Here is a 15,128-nt window from a genome sequence, read left to right as displayed (position 1 = left end):
CAGGAGGCCTGCACCTGCATCGAGGGCCTAGAGATAAAGACGGAGAAGCCACAGATACATTCTTAACTCATGAGAGCTTTGAGGGAGAATTTCTTCTTTTGGTCCTGTTATTTGAGATGATAGCAATCCTTCTTTTTGTTGAAAACCTACCAGGGTTATCACTGTGGTGATGCTGGGAGGACTCGTGAGTGGCAGTGCCGAGTCTTTGTCCCTCTGGAGATAAAGGAGTCAGATGTGAAACCGTGCCCACAGTCAGTGAAAGGCAGAGCTGCATGTCACAGACGAGTGACAAGTGAGGAGACTGGTAACATGCTTTAGGAGTCTGGAAGGGCTTCCTGAGGCAGGTGTGACTTGAGCGAGAGCCTCACTGGAGGATCCCCTTTGGAAGTGAGCCTTATATGAGGCTACCTGCCCCTGCCTGAGGGGACCTGGGGCTCCAGCTCCGCGATGGCCAGCCCATTCTCCACCTGGCCTCACCTGTAGGCCTCTTGACCCCTACTTGTTGCTCACCTCCTGCTGCCTGTTGTATCACTTGCCACCTGTCATCCACCCTACCCCAAGCCCTCATCTCCTCAGCCTTTTTCCAGCTCCCTCTCCCCACCAGTGTCTATGTTTCTGATTATTCCCCCCAGTTAGAGTTACTTGCATTCTTCTGCATTGAATCTCATTTTGTTATTTCCTGTCCCATATTTTCTAAACTCCCCAGGTCCCTTCTCATTTATTTCCCCATCCTCTCTGGTGCTGTTCGCAGTACCGCCCAGTTTGTTATCATCTGCAGATTTAATTAGCATGGTTGATGAGCCCCTTTCTTCCAGACTAGAGGCTATGGGGAGGGACGGTGGTCTCAGGCAGGGCCCGCTTGACAGTGGTGTGTGTGACAGGGTCACGGCTGTGGAAAAGCCTGTTTTGGCTGCATAGATGGGACATGTTCCAAATCGGGCTCTCGCCTCATATAGGGGAAAAAATGCCCCAGGAGCCAGGTTTTTCTGGGAAAAAAGGGAGGATGCTGGAAACTGGATTGCACAAATCCTCTCAATTCAAATTCCTCTGGCCAGAGACATCATCTGCAGAATCCAATTATTATTCGCATTGAGCACCTAGTATGTGCCAGGCGTTGTGCTGGGTGTCTTATATTATTGCTGATCTTCACAAGCAGCCTGTGAGGTCACTGTTGTTTCTGGGTTATTATAATATTTTACCAAAAAGGCAAGAGTCGCAGAGAGAGTACATAATGTATCCATGATCACACAGGGAGTAAATGGCAGAGCTGGGATTTTAAGCCAAGTCTCTCTGAGCTCTTCCTTTCACACACCTTACTTCTCAGAGGTGCCATTAACTTCATCCCCTGGCCCCCAAACCACTCTAGGCTAATGGATTGTTTTCATAGCGCTCTTGACAGATGGGCTAATTCTGGATGTTTTTGGAAGCCCACGAAATAATGGACTCCTCTGTTCTTTCTTATCATTATAGTGATGAGTCTTTTCCTGAGAGCATCTGATCAGCTTGTCAATATCAGATTTAGATCTAGATATTAGCTAACCTAACAGCCTTTACTCATCAACCCGTGTCTTTAAGATCTACCTTAGTATCTCTCAAGTCTGAGTCTGGTGGGGGAGTAGAGGACTGGTGTGGTCCTCGCTAACTCTGGCTTTTATGTCAGGTCTGATAGATCTGTGGGCAGCGCAGCGGTTTGCACTTCAGCTCCCTGAATCCTAAGGCAGTGATTCTGGATGGCGTACTATAAATTTCAGGAAGGATCATTTTTCCTTTTGTGGGACTTTCCAGTACATTCGTTGAAGCACGTTTGGTATTCCTCCCACTAAATGGTTGTGGTGCTCCCTTATCATTGTGACAATCCAAAGCTCCCACCCATTTCCGAAGGGTGGTCTCAGAGACAAAGGGGGGCTGAAGAGGTAGTACCTTGGCCCTCCAGAGCTCAACTAGGGTAGTGCCCTGAAATACTGGGGGAGAAGAAAGGGTTCTTTAGCTCAAGTCCTTTGTAACTAATGTTGTAGAAGGTTTTACAACTTCTTTGTTCATGTTCAAAGTCAACCCTGTGTCCTGATATAAGCTCTCTGTTATGAAGGATTAATGGCCCTTAGAAGGAAGAGCCTTTAAGAAACCTGCCTCCTCTAACCTGGAGAAGGTCACAGTGGCACATGGGGGGCTTGCTCCTTTTTTCTGTTGACCACAGCCCGGACCAACCCCAGAGCAGATGGATAGTCACTGTCCATTTATTGCATTTCTTAATCTCACTGGAGAATGGGAAGAAGTTCCCAATTGAGCTCCACCGCGAAAGGGGAAAGGCATTCTCTCAGGGTTTCTGACAAGGGGGACTCTTGTCATTCTTTTATCTTGTTGAAGATACATAGCATCTGGGTGAACATACAGGGTTGACGCCTCGAGATCACTATGGTGAAGGTCATGGACAACAGCAACCTAATGGGCAGATTGGTCAGGACAGGCCACGTCTCAGCCCTCTGGCTCCCTCAGCTTCCACCAGGCTCGTTTCCGCAGACTGCACTTACCCCTTCTTGTACCTTTGTTCATCCTAGTCCTTCTTTTCCATGCCACCCATTCCCCTTTTTGCATATGTAAATCAATCACACAATGTTCAAAGTTCAACTCAAGTTCCCTCCCCATCGCATCATCTCTGGCTCCTCTAGCCTGCAGTCAGCTCTTCCACTAGGGTCTTATATCAGTGAGAACTCTTGGTTGCATTACAGAAAACCCAACTCAAACTGGCTTAAACAACAAAGGGAATGTATAAGCTCCTGCAACCAGAAGCCCAAAAGTAGGTCTGGTGAGGCTTGATCCAGCAGCTCACATGATGTCCCCAAGGACTCTGTTTCTCCATCTTTCTGCTCAGTCTTTTTCAGGGTCCACTGAATCCTCTATTTATTCAGTGGTCCCTTGGCTGACCCAGGCCTTCCCTTTATGGAGCAGATTGCCTGCCACTATTCTCCCTAGTGTTCTGGCAGAAAGAGAAAGCTGCTTTCTCCTGAAACTCTGGCCCACATTTCCTCATATCTTATTGGTTTTCACTGCATTACAAACATATTTCAGAACCAATTGTTTCGGCCAGGGGGATGGATATGCTGATTGGTTCAAGGTAATTGGGCCTACCCCGGAGTTCGTGGGGTCGATTCTACTGAACATATGACTGAGAACTAGGAGGAATATTTCTCTCAGAGCAAAATCTGGCAATTATTGATGAGTGAAAGGGGAGACAACCAACAAATGAGCATTCGTTAGTCACCCAGTCCGTTTGAACATTAATCACCCCAGTCATGGTGTTATTCATCTGTCTTATGTGTTAGGTATCATTTATCTGGTTTCCAAAGAAGGTGAAAGCCATGTGATGCTATGATGGCTTATGTTTCTTCTGTATACCCTTCACTCTTAGCACATTGCTGATACACAGTTGTCCCCCAGTAAATACTTGTTGAATTGAAATATGTTGGGATGAGTGAATCACAGGAAATAGTAGGGAATATGCTTAGAGGAGAGGCAAGTCATCGCTAAGAGCAGGCCAGGGTTCATCTGTGGTGATGGGGAGTTAATTACTGATAGCACGAAGGTTTTATAGAAGTGTCTTGAGGAGAGAAGAAAAAAAAAAATCACATAAGTTTTGAGTTAGGAGGGACATTAGAGATATGGGCACTTTTAGAGGTAATATGATGAGTTTTTAAATGCCCGGGAATGCTTTTCTCTGAATGGGTCATTTATCATATAGGCCAAAGGAATGAAGGTCAGGAAGGAGATACTGGACATTCCTGCCCAAACATTTGATGGCTCTTGATTGTCAGTGGTGATTATTGCTGATCCACAGGAAACTCTATAATTTATTGTCCAATCTGGGACAGTTTTGATAATGCTAAAATGCTAAACTGGATAGGATGAGGAGGCAAAGAAATAAACTGGGACTGTCCCAGCCCAACCAGGACCAACCGATCATCCTTGATCCAAGTATCTATCAACCACTCGATGAGGGACCTTTTGCCCACCACTCTGCATCTGCCTTCCTTTCCTCTGGGCACTGACAGGGCACTGACAGGCTCACAGTGTGCTCTTGGGGGCACTGGGAAGCTCGCACATTGTGGAGAGTTAGCATTCTGCAGCATCTGATTCCACTTGCAGGATGTCCACTGTCCAAAATAGTTTTACTGTGACAGCTTGGAAAGGGCAGCATTTTCCTCTGGTCTTTCCTCATGGTTTATCTCCGACCTTTTCCCCTCCATTTTGGGCTGGGCCTGTGTGCCCGAAGCCTAGTCAGCTCCCTAGCCTCCCTTAGTTTTGGGAGCGGTCTTGTACTTTCTGCCAACATCTTCAGGGTTCATGGATTTTTATCCTCATTTTGGGTAGAAATTTGGTCTCTGGCTCCTGGATTCTGTTTAGCCTTTTACTTTCTGCATTTTAAATTCCAAATGGAAACATTCTCTATTATCTTTAACCTTACTTGGTGTTGTACATGCCAGGAGCTATGGCTCAGCTATGATTTTTCTCTAAGAAGCATGATAGGATCACCATAGAGGTCAAGGGCATGTGTTTCGTGGTCCAAGGAACAGGGACATGCTTTGCACTTTCAGTGCCAAGGTCAAGATTTGGCTGTGGCTGCCTATGAGCTTGCTCTTAATACAATCCTTTTATATATAGTTTATAGTTTGCAAAATACTTTTATGTATATAATCTTATTTGACTCTGAGGTATAATGGAATTATTATTAATTTTTGAAAATTTATTAGCTAATTAAAACTAAAAATATATAACATTGTTAAATAAACAACATGTTTATTTAACATAAATACCATTTTAATGAAAAATAATGATGTTTTTCAAAATAAAAAAATTGAGAGAAGCGTGGCATTGTTTTACATTTTTGCAAGTCTTTCCCCCCTAGACTTATTGAGGTATAATTGGTGTGTAATAAACTGCACATATTTAAAGTATCTAATCTGTTGAGTTTTGACGTCTGTACACACCTGGGAAGCCATCATCATAATCAAGATAATGAACATATCTTCCACCCCCAAAAGATTTCACGTGTCCCTTTGTAAAGTCCATCCTTCTCTCCTACAGGTGGTATTATTATGAATCATTACAATCATTTTCACATGGGCCTGAGTTTCAAGAGCTTTGATGACTTGTCAAAAATAGCACAGCTGGTAAGTGGCCGAGCTGGGGCCCAAGACCAAGCCCTCAGGCCCTAGTACCCAGGGCTTTCCCACCATCTCTCCTACCTACATGGTGATGAGTATTCCCCATTTCCTCTGTGGGACTTTTAAAGTAGAATGAAGCCCAGAGGACACATAATCTCACTCTGTTGCTAACTCCCCATACGGTGCTTTTTCCAGGGTACTGTGCTGCCCTTGGGGGCCCCTGAAGCTCAGAGGTGAGGTGGGGAGCAGGTTCTCTCAGCCCTGGGTGTGTGAGAAGGTCTGGCTCCTCAGTGCTCCTCTCGCCACTTCATCTTCACCTGGGCTTTGAGCAGAGGTTTTCTGGGTGGCCCCTGTCTGGAGTACAATGATGTGCGATGCACAGAGTAGAGACAGTGGTAGCAGGTCCAGAGAAAATCTCTTTTGGGCACCTGCCTATTTTGGTAGCTGCCCTAAGGGATCCTCCCAGCTGGGAATGCCCTCCCCTTCCAGGAATTTTGGTGATGGCCCTTTGCTTTGGAAGAAAATATGCCAAGAGTGACTGAGTTTTCATTTACACAGGACCCTGGCAGGGTTCTCCCCAACTGTGGTTGGGGACTCGGTGAAGCCTTTTCTATGAGAGGGGTCATGCTGCTGGTGTTTTGGGGTCTCTGGGATAGGGTTCAGTGAGCATTTGCTCCTGCCCTCCACCATTGCTGGTCACTGACCCATTCTCACCTTAGCCTGGGGAGGAGAGGGTTGGAGAGGATTTTCCTTGGCTCTCATCCAGGGCCGCCCAGGAAAGCAAGTTTTCATCTGTCCTCCTCCAGTCAGGACGTTCCTCCCTGTGCTTAATTCCAAGTCACTGTGTGTCTGGGAGGTCCAGGCAGAGCCCGCTCCCTGTCACAGGTTGGAAGTTCCTGATCGCTGAAGGGAAGTTAAGACTTTGCTTTCACTGATGGCACAGGCAGGCCATGGTGTCCCGCAAATGGAGAAGTTGTGAGGACCATCTCATTTCTTGCTCTCATTTCAAAAGTCTCAAAGGTACACCCCACTCTCCTCCTTAGTGTTGCGCATGGCCCCTGGCCACAACCTGAGCACCCCCTGGTAGAACTCCTCCAGCTGAGAGCATGATCTGAGACATGGGAGTCCCTGGGGGTTTCTCTCCTGCTCCCTGTGCGACAGCACATTGGTCCTTGCGGATCCAAGATGACCTGGCTTGCTTATGTCTTAGAGGAGTCTGTCCCTGCTCTGCCCCTCTCCATCGCATAAAGCTCACCCCTCCACCCTTCCTCGGGCAGCCCTATTCCTGGGCCACAATGTGCTGCAGCTGATGTTCTCGGCTCACACCAGGGCCTGGACCGGAGTACACTCAGGCGTCTGGGGTCAGCGTGGAGGTGGCTTGGCAGGACTGTGTGGGAAGGAGGCTGTGGAGTATCAGTTTCCAGTGTTTGGCTGGGGCTGCCTCCCATTCATTCTTGTTTCTCTAGAGGGAGGTCGTGGTCTTATGCAGCCGTATGCAATATTTGGATAACAACAGCAAGACATAAACAATAAGGGTAATCTCACCAGGAGGAGCGTGTGTCCTCTGGTCCCTGCGGAGGGCCTGAAGAGGTGGCTGGGGGCGTGATTCGCCCCTCCCACTGCCATTCCTCCATCCCTCAGCTACCTAATCTCTTGTGAAGGGAGGGGCTTCAGGTTGCCCTTGGATGGGTTGGGAGCCCCCAAGGCCGCGTGATGCTGTCCCCCACAGGCATTATGGGATGAAGCCTGGTGTCAGGAGACGTGGATTCCATTCCTGGTTCTGCTACTCATTAGCTGTATGTCCAGGTCCAAGCAACTCAGCTTCCTGAGCTGCAGGTCTGCGTTTGTTACTTGAGAAAGACATGTTGGGTATCTCTGGAGGTTTCTTCATCTCCAGAGTCCTTTGACCATATCAGTTCACTCTTCTGAAATCCACTGTGCCCAGCAGCTGGCTCTGCTTTGAGCTGTCAGCATGCTGTTGAATAACATCATGGAAGTCTGATGCTTGAAAAGTAAAGATACCAAAGACTTTTATATTTGAACTACCTCATTTTCCAGAGCATCGCTGATTCTTCTCCTTAATGCTGCACCACTCTTATAAACCTGTAAGGCAGAGAGGTTTCAGGTATACCCAGCTGCACTTCAGTTCCGCTTGAAATTAAATTTTGGTTGTCTGATGATATTTGTAAGCCCCTCCAATCACGTCAGTTACTTACTTATAAAATCTCTTTTAGGGACGGGTTATATCCTCTGATGGCTAATTGCTTATATTTTATGTTAAATTTTGTGTTTCAGACAACAATGTGTTTTGATTTTGTCCTCAAATTCTGGAGATGCACTATATTTCAAACCTGTGAATTCCTTTAGGGTATGCGAGATGTTTTGAAAATCCTGTCAATAATTTTAAAACTTCAAGGCAGTAAACAAGCCAGGATTACTTATTCACAACTTCAATCTAATGAGAACTGTTTTTCCCCAAGTCTTTTCTGTCAATCACGGGAATTCAGTGAGGACTTACTGTGTGTCCAGCCCTGTTCTAGGTGCTTGAGGAACATAAAAGAGGTATCTGATACTGTCCCCGCAAGAAGCAGTCATTCTATTTGGTAGAACTAATCACCATAATAATGGCTGACACCTATTGAATGGCCCACCTTCCAGGTCATATAGCAAGGACTTAACATAGTTTATCTCTAATTCTCACAATAGTCCAGCAATGTTTCTTATATTCCTTATTCAGATCAAGAAACTGAGGCTCATTTGGTTAAGTGACTTGCTCAATGTCTCACAGCGGTAAAATCGAGGATTAAAATCTTACTCTCTTTGAATTGGAAGCCCTGCTATACCTGAAAGGAGCCAGATATAGGACAGAATGGAAGTCAGTTGGACTTAGAGAACAAGGAACTTTTTTTTTTTTATTATTAGCTTAAACTATATTAACCTTCAATTTTAGATTCCTGGGTTAGTAAAAAGGGCTTCTGCATTTGGTGATGGTTCTGTGCAGGGGGTTTTGTTTTTTCTTTGGGCGATATAACCAGTCACACCAGCTAATATTTCACATCAGCTCTCATATCTTCCTTTTTATGAGAGAGCAACAACATTACATGGCCTAAAAGGGACATGGTAGCTAGATGTTAGCACCACAAAATTGCATTCCAGCTGTTATTTTCATTTGAAACAAGGTCCATTTGAGGAGAATGGAGAAAAAGTGTGCTTTGCTGGAGACAACTAACGCCCCCACATTGAAAACAGTTTTGCATTGGTTACTATAAGGTTAGGCTGCCATTGATAGGGCATCTAAAAATCCCAGTGACTCAACAAGGTAGAATTTTATCTTTCACATAAAAATCCAGGAGACAGCCCAGGGCTGCTATGATAGTTTATGGAGTTAGGACTCTTAATACTTGGCTGTTTCTGGCCTTGACGTTGACCTCCAGGTCTAAGATGCTTATTTATATCCACGTTCCAGGAAGTAGCTCAGGGGTGGGGAAGAAGACGAAGGCGCAAAAGGCATCTACTTGCTGTCTCTGAAGAAGGTGGCCAGAAGCTGCTTTACAACACTTCCGCCTACGCCACATTGGCCAGCAGTTAGTTTCATGGTTACACCTAACTGCAAGGGAGATATCGTCTTCATTCTGCATGGCCATATGCTTAGTTGAAAAATGAAGAAAAAAGGACTGGCAATTAGGGGACAGCTAGTGGTCTGCCACCAAGGTGATGAGATTTGACCTTGGTCTGTCCAACCCTTCCTCAAACTTTGAAATATCCACTTAGTGGACATTTATTACACACTTGAGCCACCAATTCTAGACAAAATTTAAAAAGAGGGTTCATCACAAATAAAAAGTAAACCCACACAAAATATTTTAAAATCAGTAATAGTCACGATTTCATCTTCGTAAGATGGATGGTACTATTTGCCATTTTCACCAAAAACATCGTTTCCGGGGTCATGATGGAAAGCTGGGCTGTAGGTCAGCTTCACAGATGTTTCTTTTTTTATACTTTACTTTCACTAAATTAGAAAAGCTTAAATTATGGTTAAAAGTAGGAGCAAGTGATTGATGACTCTGTCTAGTAGTCCTGGATATTACAGCCATAGATGGATATAGAAATTGGGATTTCTCACTGAAGTCCACTTCCAGTGTTTTGTCGTAACTATGTCCACTTGGCAAGTGGAAGGTGGTGTTTTATCTTAAGACAGTCTCATAGATTCCTTATCCATCCTTTGATTTAATGTTAGTCTAAAAAGCATGTCTTTATATCCTGTTGCAGCCCTTGGATGTGGTTTTGAACTCTGCTAGGTAACAGACGAGTATCATATCTGTCTCTGATGAGAGGAAATAATAATCAGGTAGAGCACAGACTGCCTGGATTCAAATACTTTTTCTTTTTTTTAAAAATCACACTATCTGGGTAACTTTGAATGAATTACTTACAATTTTCCTGCTTTGGTTTCCTCAACTGTGAAATAGAAATGGTGATAGTATCTGCCCCCCCGCCCCCAACATAGCTGTGAAGATTCTGTGAGCTACAGCACATAATGCCCCAGCTCTGTCCTAGCACACGTCAGTAAATAAGCATCATGTTTACTGTTTTTATTTTCAGGTGTTTGTAGACCCTAGACTATCTAAGACTTTCATACCACAGTTCAATTTCTTGTGAAGTCCTTTTTTTTTTTTTCCCACCCTTATAAATCATCAGCTTTCATTCCCGAAGTGGAGGTAGGTTCTAGATATTTGAATTACCGAGTATATTGTAGAGCTGCCCTTCAGGATCATAGAAAAAGTCTTCACTAGCATTATGAGCATCCTAAAATATCTTTTTATTTTATTCATCATTTCAGAAACGTATGTGAGCACAGTCATGCTCAGTGTACTTCAGTGGGGAACGCAGTCTCTCCTTGTCACCTCTTTCTCTGCCTGGCACACTGGAAAAGCAGATGGTCAGAGGCTGTGCGTAAATGGCTTCCGCTATCACCTTAACACTAAACCAAGAACAGAGGGCGTTGGTGGGTATTGACCACCAACTGGTCTTTGTGGCTGAAACTGGGGAATGATTTTCAAAAGGGACAGCTGTTTTTATGTGAGCAGTAGCACCTTTGCTGCACACAGAGTGGGTGCCTTCTCAGTACTGGTTTCCATGTATCCTGCTTCACAAAATGCACAGTAATTCAATAAAAACCTCCTTTCTTCTGTAGCATGTGTCTTCAGGGGGTACATGGGATAAGAGGCTGCAAGCATGTCTCTGTAGAGTACACTCGCTGTGTCTCGGGTCCCCCTCTGCCCCTCAGAGGCTGTACCCTAATGTAAATGGCACATTGGCCAGGATACCAGCATCTTCCCATGAAGGCTTTTGAGGTGATTTCCAGCAATTATTTGATGAAGGAATTTCGCTATCATTTTGTTCCACTTTCTCTGTGGACACAGTGCTTGTGATTAATTTTACAGGTAGTTTTAGAAGCTTCTCATAAATGATGAGGCTTTTACCTATTTTTCCTCCTTGTTCTGGTCTCTTTCATTCTTTAGTGATAAAATTCATTGGATTAGTGTCAGAGAGCATTTTTTTTTCCTGTATGTTCTTGTTCTGAAAAAATTTGCGGTTTTATTTGAAGATGAAGAGAAACTGGTGGCTTCGTGTCATAATCTGACCAATTTTTATAACAGACACTGCGACCAGGGCCAAAGGATTGTTAAGTCAATAAGACCTAATTTTGAAATACTCATTACTGCATTTCCTTTTCTTACTTTTTATTTTTGGGTGAAATCCATATACCCACAGAATCACTTGTCCTGGGACATAGATTTATACTTTATATTCACAGTGGAGCCCTGTTCATGGTTTATGTTTATGATATTATTGTGAGTTATGCTATTTAAATTATTATTTATATCATTTCTTTTAGGTTTAGATGAACCAATTTTGTGATTTCGGGTTATGACAAAGCATAGTAGTAGAACAAAAATATAAACTTAATAAACAATGAAAATATGTGCAAGAAGGCAAATTGCACGCTGTTTACTGAATGCTGGCAGAAATAAGCTGAGTAACTGCTGTTAAGAGTGGATAGGATATCTGTGAAAATCATAACTGCTCACTTTTCAAACCTGTGAACACTATGGTTTTAACTCATCTTTTCTTCCAAAGCCGCCAAACTCCAGGGACCACACTTCGGGAACACGGCCCTATGGGTTTTGATGAGAGCATTTCTGGAACAGAACTGGTGCATGGGGTCTGGGTCGGAGGGCATGGGCTCCTGGTGAAGCTTAAAGAGGAGAAACCCAGAAACTGAAGAAACAACAGGTTGGGAAAGCTGGGGAGCCAGACATTTAAGTTATGTCCTTCTAAGTTTCCATTTCTTTTTCCTTTGTACCTTACAGAGTAAACACCAGGGATCTATCTTTGTCCGGATACACGCTCCGTGGCAGGTGCTGGCCAGAGAGGCAGAATTCTTGAAGATCAAAGTTCCTACCAAGAAAGTATGAACATATTTCTCCTGGGTTTGGGGTCCCCCTGAGGGCTGGATGGAGGTGAATAATTTGGGAACAGGGTCAGGTGGGGCATGGGTTTTATGGAGTTGAAATCACAGTTGACTCACCAAAGATCCTAAACATGGGGCAACATGTGGGTGGGACAGGAAAGAGAGCTGGGGTGGGGAGAGGGGCTGGGTTTGGGAGATGCTTTCCCCTCAGAGCTCCTCCTGGTTGTGTTCCAGGAGAAGCCAAACAGTTCTCTGATCCAGCTTCTTTATTTCTCCCTTGTACCTCCTTTCTCTCTCCTCTTGGGGTCTCAACACTGCCCAGCATTTCTTTAGAGTGAATGTAGTAATGAGAATAGGTAGCAAGCCATGCTGAGCATGTCAGTAGCATCAATAGCAAACACCTCCAAAGAGAAAGGCAACATACACACAGATTTAGTGGAAACAGGTGGGTATTGGCTTTGACCATTTAAGGTATCTCTAGGAAGTGTCCTGGAGCAGATGATCTACTTTAAGTGATCTATAGGTGATCTCTCTCTGTCTCTGTCACACACACACACGTGTGCGCACACGTGCACACACACATTCACACCCATAATATCATTTTACAGTGGTGGCCTAGCTTTGCAGAGATCATCTCCATCATTCTAACAATTTCCCACGCTCCCCATCATTAACAGAACTGCATATCTGTTGCCACCTGCACCACCGTTGTCACCAGCCTCCATCACCTCCTGATGGTCAGCAACACCATTCTGATTGGCATTATTGATCATGCTTGCACCATCTTCACTATCAACAGATCCACTGGCCCCATCAAAAGTCACTCATCAAATACCACCATGTGTGATGTCCTCATGAATCCCCTACTCGAGAAGGATAAAGTCTGAGCGTTCTGTCCTTATAGGTTTATTAAGATGGGTAACAGCTCCATGGCAGGTGGACACATTACTATTAAACAATGAACAAACGTAGACATGAAATTTAGCTCCACACATTCTGCCAAAAAAAGGTCAATATTTCGGGGTCACATGCCTGAGTGTCTTGGTTTCACACTGTGATCTTTTCCCCTTCAGTTGCACTGCTGTGTTCTTGGTCTCCTAGTTTTGATCTCTCACTCCTACTATCACTGTCCTCAAATACAGTGCCTCACCTTTGTTCTGGACCTTTGCTCCTCCTGCACGGATGTCTTCCCAGTCTGACGGCAACATGATCCAAGTGTTAGCCTTGGATGGAGGCATCTGCTTCCCACCGATGGCGTCCTAACTTGGCCAACCCTTCCTTTGTCTTCCTTCTAACTTTTATATATATATTTCTTCTCCTTTCTCTAGTTTATCTGACTATCCGATATTCTTTTAATCTCATTTTATTTGTATCTCATTTCTTATGTTTTTATATCTGCTGGCTGATCCATGGAAAGAAGGTGAGCAAAACTCTAATGCCCATGCTATTGCTTCTGTCCCCTAGAACGATCCTTTGAGCAGGAAACCTAGAGGCACAGAAGAAGTGTGCATTCTGCTGCGCTCCCCTTTTTGTCTCTCTTTCCCATCTTTCTTTCACTCTCATGCTCTTCCTTCCCTTCTTCCCTCTTCTTTCCACTTCTCTCTCCTCATGCCTTCTCCCAGCCTCCCTCTGTTCTATGAACACCCCACCACACCTCTGTTTCTCTGCCACCTTCTTCTTCTCATTCTCAGGCTCAGTCCCCAAGTAGTGCCTGCCTCTTGTCCCTCTGGTCTCTGCTTGTCCTTGCAGAAGTCATACCTTGGAGAGCATATCTGCCTTCAGAGTTTATGTGCCCCCATACATTTAGCTTATTGGAACTGAACCATTATTGTTGAGATGGTACCTCCACTTGACTTTGTAGATGAGATGATTAAGGCGAGGACATATTATAACACAGCCATTTCTGAGTTTCCCTCCTCCTTTTTCTCTTTACATTTATTATTTTTTTTATAATTAAAATATATTTGACATATAATGTATAAATTTAAGGTGTACAACATGCTAATCGATACACTTAAATATTGTAATTTGATTGCCATTATTGCAATAATTAGCACCTCTATCATGTTATATAATTATCTTTTCTTTTTAGTGGTGAGAATAATTAAGTTCTAGTCTCTTATTGCAAGTTTCTACCCTTAAACAACATCTGTCCTATTTTCCCATCCTCCATTCCCTGGTAACCACCATTTTACCCTCTGTTTTAACAAGTTTAGATTTTTAGGTTCCACATATAAGTGACATCATACAGTACTTTCCTCGCTCTGACTTATCTCACTTAGCATCATGTGCTGAAGGGCCATCCGTGTTGTTGCAAATGGTAGGATGTCCTTCTTTCTCATGGCTGAATAATGCTCCATCTTTATCCATTCATGCGTTGATGGGCACTTAGGTTGTTTCTACCCCCCCTTCCTTTTCATTTTGGAGGCATGGAGTGGTAGGCACTGCACTAGACGAGTCCTCAGGAGACCAGATTTCTAGCTTTTGTTCTGTACTTATTTGCTGTGTGATTTGGGGGTGTCGCTTGATCTTTCAGAGCCGTAGTTTCCTCATCTGTAATATGGACATAATAACACCTGTCCTATTTTTCTTAGAAGCGTGTTGTAAGAATCCAGTTCTTAGCCAGTGCTGCGGAAATACAGGAGTTTATCACTGTGTCTGTGCTCTCAAATATTTTTTATGTCCATTCTCAGTTCCTAGTCCCCCAACCAACTTCCCTGCTGATCCAATAGGCAGCCAGCACTGGTGGAGCCGCCCTCATAGGAATCTTTGGAGAAGCGCTGCAAGACACAGAAACAATCCGTGCCCTCAGAGAGCGACAGCCAAGGGCACGACAGAAACACACCTGCCCAGACGTCAAAACACTAATTAAATCCTGTGTCAAATAGCAACTCATTAGCATAGGACAGATTCTGCTTGTAAATCTGTTGGATCAGGGAGAGCAAAGCCAGGGGGTGGCTCCTACAAGGCTTCAGATACAACAGAAAGAATGTTCCCACAGGTTTCTGGGCCCCAGACTCAACACAGGTGGGCTGTTCTGGTGTCCATCTGTGGGTTCAGCCACATGCCCCCGATAGTCCTTGTATTCATGGAATGCAGTGGCTTGTTGTTGACCTCACAGTGGGTGTCATAACCAGGAGAGGCAGAGATAACTTGGTGTGTTGGGTAGGATGCATATGTTTTTAAAAATTAATCTGAGAACCTGATCCCAGGCGTAGGGGTAGGGGTTAAGCCCAGTTTCTGAGATGAGGAAGGAGCCTAGGGGGGAGGATGAAACACAGTTTGTGTGTACCTCAGTGCTGGGCCCAGTGGCATTTTCCTCCCTTTTTAATGGGTTTGGGAAGTGACTACAATGAGAATAAACTGCATTTGCAGAGAGCACATGCTGGCGGCAGGGGGATGTGGAGGACGACTGAGGCACGGCGTGGGATCAGCTAAGCCGGTGGAGGTTTGTGTCATAACTCAGCAGGGTCCGGAGAGACCAGGAAGAT

General features: G+C 44.5%; 1 protein-coding gene across 1 annotated transcript in view; it reads left to right on the top strand.

The window, feature by feature from the left end:
* Window positions 1–15,128, top strand: part of ANO2 (anoctamin 2) — a 309,076-nt gene that overhangs the window by 66,320 nt on the left and 227,628 nt on the right. The window contains exon 4 of the mRNA XM_074326158.2: window positions 11,537–11,635. Coding sequence (XP_074182259.2) covers window positions 11,537–11,635 — 99 coding nt within the window. The remainder of the gene's footprint in view (window positions 1–11,536; window positions 11,636–15,128) is intronic.

The sequence above is a fragment of the Rhinolophus sinicus genome, chromosome 1 (genome assembly GCF_057876585.1).
Source record: "Rhinolophus sinicus isolate RSI-liver-muscle chromosome 1, RSI-T2T, whole genome shotgun sequence".
Classification (NCBI taxonomy): Eukaryota; Metazoa; Chordata; class Mammalia; order Chiroptera; family Rhinolophidae; genus Rhinolophus; species Rhinolophus sinicus.
This window is presented reverse-complemented; position numbering and strand designations above follow the sequence as displayed.